Genomic DNA, 13,577 nt, shown 5'->3' on the forward strand with positions numbered 1-13,577 from the left:
CATATCTCATTTGTAGGTCTAAAGGCTATCAAAGAGCTTAATGTTGAATTATGTGGGTGCGTGTGTGTGTATATATACACACACACACATATACAGAGAGAGACAGAAAGAATAAAGAGTATATGTACAATTCTGTACATATACTCATATATACAGAGAGAGAGAGAGAGATAGAAAGAAAGAAAAACTAAATCATTTTAATCGTGATACTTACAGCATCATTACAGTCTATCTCACATAAAGGTAAAGCATGTAGTAACATTCTAAAGAGGTGTTTTGAGCCTTAATTCATATGATTTTATAGACTTTTCGTTTGAAGCTTACTCTCCGTGAATAACAGCCCATAAATCATACATCGACAGACAGAATGATAACAGAGACTAACCGTCGCTACTTCATGGGCAACATCAAATTTGAGTTCTGATTCTTTATTTATTTTAAACAGCAGCAGGTGATTAACCACGTGTCAGAGTGGTTGTGGTTGTTTTTGAACAACTTAAATGCAAATGTCACGAAGCATATGTCCAAATTTCACATTTAGTTAATTGTATTGTGAGTCTTTTTCAAGTCGCCAAAGTCAGAACTTTTCAAATCCTACACATAACAGGACTGTGCGCGTTCATATGAAAATAAGATCTCTTGTTTGGTCTGTGTGACTAGAGACGTGTGTTGATAAGGATCTCAGCAGGCAGTAGCTGGTTCTTACCCTGGCTGGGGCATGTGGAGACTGGGCCATCCTCAGACCACGGAGGAGGTGACACTGGCAAAACTGGGAGCTGTGGGGCCACACAAAGAGGAAAGTTTTTGTTAGTGGAAAAAGAAGACATGATAAGACATTTCAGACGGGTGTCATAGAATAACTCTTTCTAAAATTATAAATGCCAGGTTTTTCCAACATAATTCCCATCTCAAAATGTTTTCTACATATAAATGGATCCAGTATGAGAGTATCTTGCAGTATAAACCATGATGCATTTTCAAAACTAGATCCGATGACAAATACAGAGAAAAATGCATGTTATCTGATTCGGCAAGCATAACATCATCCATGTTTGTAAAGTGTTTCCCATAATATCTCCAGGCCTGGTGTTGAAACGGAAAATAATCTTGGCTTGTTCTGGAGGAAAACACACGTATTTTGTGAAAGAACTCTCAGAGGATCATCTGGTTCAAGTTTCACTACTTTGTGAAAACTTTGTTAAAGTTGGCAGCCGCCCAGCACTTACATATAATCACCTCCCGGTATGTTTTTGCTGCCTTGTCAATACAACTGCACATTCACTCAAAAATGACTCAAAGCTCATTCCGCATGTGGCTTGAATCTGGTGGTTCGGATCTAACTTTCCAACCGATTTTCAGTCAAATGTAGAAAAGTTGAGTGACATTGAAGTTATCTATCCAAATGAGTGCTGATTAAATACTCAAAAGAAAGCACTTTCGCGGCTTTAAAACGCAGCTGAACGCATCATCGGTGCCTCACCCCCCCCCCCTCCCTGCAGGACATATATAACACCCGCCTCACCCGCAAAGTGACCATGATTGTGAGCGACTCCTGCCACCCCTCACACGGTCTCTTCAGCCTCCTGCCCTCTGGGAGGAGATACCGGAGCCTCCGGGCTCGCACCACCAGACTGTCAAACAGCTTCATCCACCAGGCTGTCAGGAAGCTGAACTCTCCCCCCACTCTCCCACTCCCCTTTGAGACACATGTGTCTAAATTATGCTGCTAAAACTCCATGTCCGATTGCTGCTAAAATACACATGTAAAGTCTCATAGTTTTTATAGTATCTTAACTTATATGTTGTCTACATGTTCTTTGTTGTTATCTGTTTTGCACTTTATTATCATTATTATTATTATTATTATCACTTGTATCACTTTATGTTGGACAAGGGGAGAAACACAATTTCAGATCTTTGTATGTTTGCACATCGAAGAAATGACAAATAAAGCTGACTTTGACTTTGACTTTAAAGTACCTACTGTCTGAGACATCAGTACAGGGTGCAAGCCGACCCACTGCAACGGCACGAAGGCAGGAGACATCAGATCTTTAAGAAAGACGGCGGCAGGAGATAAACAGAGAAGCAGTTTAGAATGTGGAAGAAGAAATGAAATATCACATAGCGTGTGTGTTTGTTTGTGTGGGAGGAAATGCGAGCTGGGTGCTAACCACTGGACAAGAAAATGCTTCTTGGTATTTATGCTGATACTTATAGAGCACCTTGCTCTCTAATCCGGAAAAAGTAAACAACTGAGTGTCTGTATACTGTTTACATCATTACTGGTGCTGGTACTTGGGAATAAACAAGATGTCCCGTGTTTTAACAAAACCCATCAGTGGATTACTATTGAGACCTACTACTGAGATTACTATGCATGAAAAAATAAATAAAACTTGTGCAGGAAATTACAGAGATATAAATGAAAATGAGATAAGTTTGTGCAGAAAGCTTTTTTCCCCTAACTGATATGAGGCACTGATAGCTCTGTGTGCACGTTATGCATCTACGTAACGATGATGCACGAGTCTGCATGGCTCTCCTGTCAACGTGGAATAATCAGTCTTACACAATCACGCAATTTGCACAAGGTAGAGTGTATTATTGTGACCAATACGTCAAGCAGATTTCATCCTACAAAGCACCGTATTTACATGCACTGGAATGTAAACTTAACTTATTTTTTGACCTGGCGCAGCATACATATATATTGAATTGTCTTTATGCTGCAAGTTTGAAGCGTAGAGATCTATGACTCAATGCACGGGGTGAACTTCTCCATCATGCTGCTTCAAGACGATACTGGCGCCGTCGAAGCGTCCAATTTTCCAAATTTGGTCGAACCACACGGCCAAACTGAGGATCGGGGCAGTGCACGCTCCTACGGCCTGTGGAGCCGCTCAGGAGGAAGAATGGCCTTGACCCCAGCAATGTCAGACTCCGGTGTGAAAGCAGAGTAAATAGACAAATGAGATGCAAAACAGGTTAGCTTCCTTATCTACACTTTGCATGCGTTTGTACTTCCTTTTACTGTCGTCACACTTTAAGTACCATGCATAGGCGTCTATCTTGCGTTATATTTGGCAAATTTGAGTTGATCATTTCAAGGGGTTTCACAATCATGTCGACTGGAATCCTCATTTTAAAGAGGAACGGTAAACAACATTTCTGTGGAAGAAACGCAATGTAGCAATGGCTATTAAAGGATGAACTGTTGTGGTCAGGGGTGCAATGGAACAAATGTCTAAATGCACCTACTGTGTTTGGACATGTGTTCTGTTGCAGAAGTTGTGCAACATTACTGTATGTAAAGTTACATCACGTCTGGGACCGAGTATGACAATGGTTAGTAGGAAGTAGGAAGGGGGATTTACAGCAGCTCATGGCAACGTTTTTAAATCATTATAGTATGTAGCTTTTTAGGTCCTTGTTTTGTTGTTTGTCAGTGAAAGTAGCGGCAGAGAGGCAGGGGAGTCAAATAATCGACTTTAATGCAACAAGATCAGTGAAAACAGCTGTGACGAGATCCAAACACTAGGAGCTTCTTGACATCGTCCCGGATCCATTTTCTTCATACATTTGTCATTTGTATAGTCTGCACTGTGATTTTATTATGTGGGTCTATTCCGTACACATGAAAAAAAAAAAATGGATGGATGTTTTTCAGGTTTCTGAAAGTGAGGGTTGCTAAGGACAGAAATGTGTCAAATGCGGTGCAGAGCGTCAATGAGGCAAAGGTGTGATATCGAGCTATATAAATAAGGTTTGCTTGACAAAAGGTGTAAAAGGCTTTTTGGGCTGAGACATCCCTTCGCCCTTGTTTACAAATTGTGGAAAAACAGTCATTCTACAATCATTTATGACCATATGGCGAGTAACTCTCCCACTGAATTCAGGGTGTGATCGAACAGATCTGCGTCTACAACATATGATCTTGTCCCTGGAGAATGTATTGTCACCGTACCCAAGGATAAAGAGAGACATGTGCAGGCATGATGGTTGAGCATCGACAGCCACTTAAGGAATTTCACAAGCGTCCAACCCACCAAACCCCCGATGCTGCTGCTAAACCCTTCAACGGACGGGTTTCCAGTCACCACTTAGTGCGTAATATAGAAACTGTAAAAATCGTGTCACTATTTCTTATTTGCCTAATCCAAATGCTCCTACACTGTTTTTTAAGGTGGGACGCTATTTTCAACGGCACACTTCTGACTAAGTTAAGCATTATATCTTCAAACCACTCCTCCAACTGACAAAAAAAAGAAAAAGAAAGATTCTTCCTCTCAGTGTCAGCCTCTTGCATATAAAGGGCTTACAGACTCACACGGACGGGGTGTTTTCTCCTCTCTACATGCATTCTTCAGCTCATGCTGCGTTTACGGTGCACGTTTTCCTCAGCATGTTGAGCGGCTTGTGTTCGAGCTACAGAACCCCCGTGTGGTTCTCGGAGGGGGGCTGTCGAATTTGACGGATCACAGTGAAACATCGGTGCCCATGGGGAGAAGCTTCTGGGTCAGAGGACACCTCGGGAAAAACTCTGGATTTTTAACCTGCCTGGAAACAACTTTAACCCCTTTATTCTTCCCATTGTTTATAGCGCTTTGACTTCAATTTCTTCTACTGCTGTAGAAGTGGTGCTGCTTCAATTAGGGTTATGTCCCTCCAACAAAAAATGTCTACGAATCGAACAATTGACCACTGCGAAGCCCCCAATCGAGTCACATACGAAACCCTCTGCTGGGTGATTATTGGAGAGTTCGTGCTGGGTCTGCCTCTCAACCTGTCGGTCCTCTACATTTTCGTCTTCAGGTATGAGGGAACTCAATCTCGCTCTCATAGCCTTTTCAATGTTTTTAAGAAAGCACTGCAAACTTGATGACTAATGTCTGTGCGATTCATCCGCTGGTGGGAATTTCCCAGCATGTAGCCTCTCTGAGTGATTTAAAACACAAGAGTCATTGAGTCCAGGTGACTGACCTACTGCTATTAGTACTTGGGATACCTGCCCAATCAGGCAATTTCCCTGGAAACAAGGGTTCAGTTGGGTGGTGTAAGAGGGGATGTGGACGAAACTCCATCTGTGTATGGCGCAGTTTGCTGCAGATTTGCGAGCAGGGCGGATACAACATGACAATTAACAAATAAAACAATATGTTTCAGGGCAAGTAAAAATGTACCCAACTTTTTTTAATTTTATTTATGAGGTAGATTTATGAATAACAAATAAAAGTTTTGTCTTGATTCAATTAATGATCTGATGCATGTTTAATACCACTGTATGACATGTTTACGGCAAGAAATGATCATAAATGCAGGCTCGCTCTAGCGGCTCACATCCTGTTTGGATTCTCATTCCTATTAATGCAATAAAAAAAACGCAGAAGTGATCTTTAAAAATGTTGCTGCTTTATACTGAATTGGGTCCTTTAACTTGTGCAGGATTTGTGCACATCATTGTAAATTGCTGTCATAAATTTAAAATATATATAAATCGTAACAAAAGTAACATCACTCCAGAACCAAAACGTATGCCTGTCACCTTGCCCTTTAATTGAGACGAGCTGGGGGTGCTAATCCTGAGATAAACCGATAAAAATGTTGAATGGGGAACAAACTGTACCGTGGAAATAGATTATCTCTCACAGTACTGAAAGGTCTTCCAACAGATAAAACTGTGTGCAAAGAGTCACTGTTGTCTTTGGCACTATTGTATATTAACACCACTGAAATACACATTAACGAAAAGAAAAGCAGCGGCTATGAAATATGTCCATAGAAATCTTTTGACCATTGCGGATCCTCTCGAAGTCGTCCCATCGTGAGCATTAAGCAGTTTGACGAGTCCAGAGATTCTGTAGAAGTTCACGTGAAGACAGAATCGGCGTCACGGGCTTCTTGCTTTGTGATGTTGATTCTTGATGCAGAGAAAACCTTGTAGCAGGGAAGCGACTAACTGCTTTTTGTTGACGACGTCCCCCTCAGGTTCAAGTTCTGGAAGAACAAAAGCATCTTCCTGTTCAACATCGTGGTTGCTGACTTCTTGCTGGTGGCCTGTCTCCCTTTCAAGGCCTACCACTACCACTATGGCCAGAGGCGCAGCACCAACGATAAGCTGTGCAAGACGATGTTCTTCATGTTGTTTCTAAATCGCGGCGCCAGCATCGCCTTCCTCATCACCCTCTCACTCGACCGCTACTTCAACGTGGTGCATCTCGGGAGGAGGAATTTCGTCAAAGTGCTGAAGAAATCCCCTCTGGTGTCCATCATCATCTGGTTCCTCTTGCTGCCCCTCACCATCCCCACGATGGTCGAGACCTTCGAGTGCTGCAACAGTTACGGCCGCAAAATCAATACCCGTTTGCACAACGTGACGGACACATTCAGAGAGGTGGGCTTTTGAGTTATATCGTTTTAAAATGAATGCGGATACCAAAAAGGCTTTAATAATTACAATTGCCTAACCCTACCAAAGCTAACAGTAATAAGAACTGCAGTTATTTACACAACCTCATAGCATCAAACACAGACTTCCGTCATCACAGTTATCTAGCTTTAACAGCTGATCTAATTGCCCTAGTTCCCACAAGCAATGCAAACAAACCCGTCTAGGCATGACAGCATCTTACATTTTTCTGGCGTGAGTCGAATAATTGATTTTTTTTTTTAAAAGACTTGTAATCTCATACTCATAGCTTTCTTTGATGGAAACCTATATATTGTTGTGTTTTAGGCTGTTTCTCAGACTAAACAAGGCAACTGAGGACAAGAGCTTTAGATGAGTGAGACTTCTGAGGAGTTTGATTTAGAAATGAGTCAGAAACCTCAGCGACCGGCAAAACAATCTCTGAGTGAGGGGTGTGGATACTGAACTCTGCCTGCAGAGACATGAACGTGTCACACTCACGGTCACCTTTCATCCATTTGTTGTTGTTGCTTTGTTTTTTTTAAGATCGTCTACTTCAGCCAGATCATCGTCCCCTTCGTCATCCTCGTCTACTGCACAGTGCGCATCGTCAACCGGCTGCAGAGGAAGACGGTGGGGGAGAAGACCAAACTGAGGAGAGCGGTGTTCGTGGTCATGTCCGTCATCGTCGTCTTCTCCGTCTGCTTCCTGCCCAGCACCGTGGCCAGAGCGGTGCTGCTGAGCGTCCGGCTTAAAAAGGAATGGGAGCCCGCAGAGTACATGGTGGTTCAGGTCTACGACAGCCTCATGGTTCTGTCTTACATCGACTGCCTGCTGGACCCTCTGGTGTACTGCTTCTGTAACTCAGGGTTTAAAGATGCCTACATATCCACCTTCTGTCCTACCTTTCTCAGGAACAGACTTCTAAATACTGACTTTGGCTTGGGAACGACAACGACAGCAACCAATACCATAACTACAACTCCTGGAATGAGAGAAATTGCTTTGCCGATATTAGCTAAATGATCCCGACCCGTTCTCTTAACCTGTTGTGAACGCTATCTCCAAGTTGTTTGATCAACATCAGCTGCACTAATAGCATAACCACTGGTCGCTCCACACAAGCTAGCCTGGCAGATTATTAACAGCTAGAGCAATACTGAGTAATGCCGTTGACACAATTGCTGAAAACACAGCGGAAGCGGATGCCGCCCGACATCCAAAAATCTAAAATGTCTGCACGTGTTCATGTGCGGACATTTGTCAGACGTTTGCCTGGAGCCAGTCTCACGCACTCTGCTGATGCATTTCCACTGTAACCCTCAATATCCTTCCATTGGAGAAACAGAAGCTGTCTTTTGAACAATTTGAGAGCTAATTGTCTCTTTCTGCACTTTTCTCCAACATGAAATCCGTAGTGATGCTCGACTGACTGCTCCCACTGCTTCGTGGTCCATTCGTAAGGCTTCACGTTGTGCGGCTGCCGCTTGGTCTAATGTTAAAGTCAATACCGCTAAATCGTTTATAAGACAATTAGTAAGATGTGAAGAATGTTTTTCAGATGCATGTTTGAAATGGTACAACTGTTATAAATATATTTTTATATTTTTAATTACTTATTGAAGCATTTTAATTGATTAGAACTCGTTTTAAACCGGGTGGTAAGAGTGCATTTCACTGCATACTATGGTCCTTGCACTAACTACAAAGTACTAAGGAAGCTGGATATCTCCAAGTTCATCATCAGTATCTGAAACCAGCTGTACCGTCCTCGTCGGGGGTTTACCCCTCAGTGCAGCATATAGTGAACTCCGCCACCTTTTCTAACATTACTCAAAGATGAAGATAAACATGTCGTTATCTTTCGCAATTCATGTGTTTCTGAATTGTCACTTCTCATCTGCAACTGTTGTTTAAATATTTATGTATCCTGGTTAAACGAGTTGTCTACATCCCTTTTTCTTGTTAAAGGAGGTTGTAAATTGTGTCCACTACTAAAATGTCAAACCTGAGTGGACTGCAGAGACCTAAAAGGCAGATTTTATCTTTTATCATCATTCGCACTGTATATCATTTTGTGATGTTGATCATCAAAAGGTATATATTTGTATGAGATTGAGCAACTGAAGATGTTTGTATACTACTGCTGTAAATAAACAAAATGCAGATCTAAGTAAAAAAAGAAAACATTTACCACAAGATGGAGACCCATGATATACAAATACACTCCGAGCAATGCACCAACATGCAAAGCATTTACTGTGAAAACCACTGTGTTCTTTTCCTGATGGTGGAACATGATCCCAAACAAGGACAAAAAGCAACACATCCACCTCCCTTTTGCAGGAAGGGGGGTGAATACACAGTCTGTTCCGAATTGTGTATGTGTATGAACTCACCCACTCAAAAGCAAGTATTGTCATCCATCCAATTCCTGACTCAAGGTACTTGTGTAGACGCATTGTATGAACACAAAAGTAAATAAAACCACGGAACGTGTTATCGTTGCCACCTTCTTTGAAGATTGGCTGCTAAGAAGTTTGCTTTTTGTTAAAAGCCTGTCATGGCTTAGTGACTTAGCCTCAGACTTGTTTAGCTCATTAAGATGAGTGACATGCGTTGAGTTGGAAACATAAGGAACTCGAGGCAAGAAGAGAGAGAGAATGCACATCAGGCCGTAATTGTAATAAAGCTTGTCTCCCTTCATTATAGGTATCTTGCGTTCTCCTAAACACATATACGTAGTAATTCAAGTAATCAGTTGTTTCATTACCTCTTCAAATAAGCTATTCGTTAAAAGAACAACACATTGCAAAATTGCAAATTGGGCCTGGGTATAAATGGCGTCCCCAGCAATTTGAAGAAGAGCCTACATGCGCCACAACACTCGTGGGTGGCGAGCCTCCCTGGGGGGGAGAACGACGCCGGTGCTATTACTCCGGAACAGCAACCGCTCTGGGCTGTGACTTCGAGGAAAGGTAACGAGCTTGTGGCTGGTCACGAGGTGGAGGAGAGGAGGAATCTCTGTCTTTCCGTGAGATCCTTAATAAAATTCCCTACGACGCGGAACATGGAGAGAACAGTGTATAAGAGAAGAAAAAAAATGATTTGCCAGCTACCTCAATATAATAAAGAGCTGTAATGGGGATATTGCGTCAGTCATCCTGCCTCAGAGTTACAGATGCCGCAGAGGTAAAAACAACATGCGCAAGGAATCCCAGAGGTTTCCATTTCCAACGGAAAGGTGCTTTTAAGAGTTCAAAAAACACAAATAATCAAAATATACACACATATATATATATATACATATTTTATTTTTTAAACAGGAGTGTGCTGTTCAACACTGACCTGTTACCAGGAGGGTCAGCAGTCGACTGTGCTCCTGTAGGACCTTGTGGATCTGCTCAATTTGCCGCTGAACCAGCTCATGTGGACGCTGTGGAGCCTGTTAACAGACAAACATTAAGAACCGGACCCAACAGAAGACAATGCAACATGTTACAGTGTTCCTTCACGGGGGGAACAATAATCTGACGTTCCACTGCTATCTAGTGGCAAGACGAACAACTGAAAACTAAAAGTGGTCATGCCTAACATGGAAGAGTCTTGTATAGAATAAATCATTTTCTTTATTTCTAGATAAAGTTCTCTGTCTCATCATTGACTTAAGGTTTCCACCCCCGAGATTCTCTTCTCACCAAACAACTATTTGCAACGTAAAGATATCGGAGTCAGGAGTAATGTCTACCTGAGCAAAGAATGACGGCATTTTCCCTCTGCATGTGTTGTAATTAAGCTTCTCTTTGCTTTGATTACGTAGCCTGGCAGCCGTGCATGCCTTTAAGTACATGTTAGAGCGTGCCCCGCTATAGCTCACTCACGACATCGCAGCGAAGCAGTGCCCAACCTCTGGTTCACCACCGTCCTCAGCACTGTTAGCTGAGAGGTGGCGGCTCAGCCGTTGCATTGTTGAGCGCCGTGCAAAGGCAATAGCTGTGCTCTGAATTTCAAACTTAAACTCATAGGCGTCCGTAACGACGTGTGCTCTGGCTGTGTTGTGTTCAAGTTCACTGAAGACAAAGTTCAGAAATATTTCTCCTGCAAATTATTTCGATTCTGAAGAAACTGACACCACAACCCAGCGTTTAATACTATTTATGTACTGTAAATATATAACATAGAAAAGTTGCTGTTTTTTTTATCAATAGCTGTTTACAATGTGGAAGTATTTTGTGACCTTTACTTTAAATCTATGAGCTTTTGTGTAATACTGCAAAGTGACACTTACTTGTTGCGCAGTCCGATTTACATTCTGAAAGGCAGTAGGCTGGTATTGTCCACTGGGGGAAGCATCGTTAGGGCTCAGCAGAGAGGAGAGGTCAGGGGGACTCTTGTCCAGCATGTGTTCATCCTGAAGGGCCAGCGGGACCAGGCCGTCCCCTTGGTACTCCTCACCACTGATTCCAGGAGCAGGTGAGACAGGTGCAGGAGTCTGAACTGACCGATTTGAGTCTATGCGTGTCCGCTGGTACGTTCTCTCCATGGGTATTTCAGCAGACATCATTCAGCGATACTCACTTGGCTTGCTTTTTACTGAGCTTCTCTTCATCTGAATTTCGGCAGCTGCAAGGTATATAACACAAATATGTGGATTTTCTTTTTTATGTTACAGTGAGAATTAAGTAAAAAAAAAAAAAAGTATATATATATATATTACGGAGAAAAATTACTTTACCCTGCACTTAAATTGTATTTATTTGCATTGGACACTCAAATGTGGAACAAATGTATCTGTAAATATATGCAAGTCAATGCATCTGACATGTCTAAGCCAATCTGCCTGCGTGTATACTTAAAATTAAGCTAGAGGTTAGAGAACTACGGTCTCTTCTCCTTGCTAGCCTTTTCTTCAACTCACTTGATATTTCCCATGCAGGGTTCTTTTCTTTAGTCTTCCTGAAAAGCTGAAATTTTACAGCAATATTGAGATCACTAGTTAAGCTGCTATCAGTAACATTACCTTAACAGCAGGTTTTTAAAAAGTGCCAACTGTATTGTTGAAACGCTCACAAAATAGTAATTAATGTGTTGATAATATGCTGGTTAATGTTGGTGTATTGGTAAACACAACTTTACAGCTTAAGTATGAACAGAAGATAAGCAACAAATGCTAGTTGGAGTGTTCAAAAGAACTATTTAAAACTCCAATAGTTCAGCCTCTAAAAACTTTTGTGAATTAGATTTTAGTCAGAGGTACCTTTACCTTTGCCTTGGTGGTGATATTTGAAATGGCACAGCTTACAGCTAGCATAAACATGTTTTCAAAAGATGGAAACAAACACGACTTAAAAACTTTTTAAACGTCCTGCAGTTTCAGTAACCAGTTTATAAGACGTTTCTAGACTTCATCAAAGAGGTACCGACCAACTACATCAGAACTACAAGAGCTTAAATCTGTTTTCCACAAATTAAAATGTCCGACCGCGATTTCTTCCTCCTGTCCTTTAAAAATTAGCATAACTGCCACCTTTTTTCTACCTGTAGTAAAAAAGAAGATATATTGCACCTATTTAATATTACAATATAAAACAATGCACAATAACAAAATACGTTATTAGTGGAAATAACTGACAAATAGCAAGGCACATTAGCATGCTAATGCTAACCAAGTATTAGCCATTGAACCCATAAACAAATGCGTATCAGCTAGCTAGCTAGCTAGGTTAAAGAGTTGAAAAGCTCTTTAATGATAAGGCCACTGAATTAACATTAATACTTAAATATTTAACTAGGTATAAATTCATATATAGAAAAGCAGTCTTTGGAGGATTGGCTTTATTGAAGGTTTAACAATGTGTAAGAAATAAATGCTTTGTGACTTGAATATAAGTTAATTATCATCCTCAAATGTAAAAATGATGGCTACCTAAAGTTGCATTAAAAACTCTATCCTCCACTGAAAGTTTACCCCAACACCAGACTACATTCACAAATCTACACATTGTGTGTACAGAAGCTTAAAATGAATAAACTCTACACTTTTCAACTGATAGTTTATAATGAATAACGAAATGAATACTCTCCCCTCGCTCGAGTAAGTTAAGATCTCAAGAAACGGTGACAGGTGACATTTAGTTGAAACCAGCATGCAGTTAGTTAGCATTAATGAGTGAGTGAGTGAGTTAACTACTAGCTAGTTACCTTCCGTCTTGGGTCGAGCGGAGTTGAGATAAGTTTACTGTTGCTACGGCTACCGGGCATCAGCACCACTTCCGGTAAGACCCTTCAAAATAACGTGCGTGAGAAACGCTCAATGTGTTATAGACCGTTTACACTACCCTGTATACACTACAGTCTATTATTTCATACTATACATACAAATCATAAACTCTGATGGATATATATTATGTTAATGCCTGTATTTTGTTACAACTATGTCTATATTGTCACCTTTTTATCCTATGCTTTATTGCACTAATAAAGGGGGTGTAATAAAGTACCCATGTTTAGATAGGGAACACTGCCCCATGTTGAGTTTTTACACGTGCCTGTGCTAAGAAATTATCTTGTTTGTGTGTTTTAAAATGTAAGCATATGAGCAATAAGATATCAAACATGATCAGACCCGTTGTCATCAAGGAATAATTCAGCCAACAAGTATGGCTAGAAATCATGAAAATGTAGTTTAATTGATTTTTTTGTTGTTGCGACATGGACCCAATGCCTGTCAGAAGTGTGTAGTTTGTCATTCTTATGTAATCGAAACATTTCTTTTGGGGGCGGGGGTATGATTGCTATCCTTTTTCCTTTCAAGCAAAAGCCTCAAATCCTGTGTTGTTTTTTGTTACCTCGGTGGGTTTAAGCCATGTGCTCATACCTTAAACATACCGCATGATGGCAGCATAAGCATGCGTTCTATCCACAGATGCAGGGAAGGGATTGAGTCGGTATAAAAATGAAATACAGACAGTCATGTTGGCTGTGTGCTCGGCATGTGTAGTACGGGGTTTATAACAAATAGTATATATAACAATTATGATATATAAAAATGTTCACCCGTCACAAATTTCGATCACCCTTTGTGTCCTATTGGATTTACGTCACAATCACCAGCTGGCGAGAGATGTACCAACATTAGCCAGATTCCTCTGGTCTTTTCAGCACATGC

The 13,577-nt window shown here is 41.2% G+C and overlaps 2 protein-coding genes across 2 annotated transcripts in view; one reads left to right on the forward strand and one right to left on the reverse strand.

The window, feature by feature from the left end:
• si:ch211-140l13.3 (centromere protein J) overlaps positions 1-10,792 on the reverse strand; it is a 30,225-nt gene extending 19,433 nt beyond the window's left edge. The window contains exons 1-4 of the mRNA XM_034528188.1: positions 10,698-10,792; positions 9,758-9,854; positions 1,985-2,052; positions 707-776 (exon numbers count right to left, since the gene is read on the reverse strand). Of these exons, the coding sequence (XP_034384079.1) occupies positions 707-776; positions 1,985-2,047 (133 nt within the window). The 5' untranslated portion in view covers positions 2,048-2,052; positions 9,758-9,854; positions 10,698-10,792. The remainder of the gene's footprint in view (positions 1-706; positions 777-1,984; positions 2,053-9,757; positions 9,855-10,697) is intronic.
• Positions 4,323-7,460, forward strand: LOC117727197 (12-(S)-hydroxy-5,8,10,14-eicosatetraenoic acid receptor-like). The gene is made up of 3 exons (XM_034527331.1): positions 4,323-4,815; positions 5,989-6,394; positions 6,956-7,460. Exons 1-3 carry the CDS (start codon positions 4,661-4,663, stop codon positions 7,433-7,435), a joined length of 1,041 nt encoding a protein of 346 aa, XP_034383222.1. The 5' UTR covers positions 4,323-4,660; the 3' UTR covers positions 7,436-7,460.
• Positions 10,793-13,577: the final 2,785 nt, after the last annotated feature.

Source organism: Cyclopterus lumpus, chromosome 24 (genome assembly GCF_009769545.1).
Source record: "Cyclopterus lumpus isolate fCycLum1 chromosome 24, fCycLum1.pri, whole genome shotgun sequence".
Lineage (NCBI taxonomy): Eukaryota > Metazoa > Chordata > Actinopteri > Perciformes > Cyclopteridae > Cyclopterus > Cyclopterus lumpus.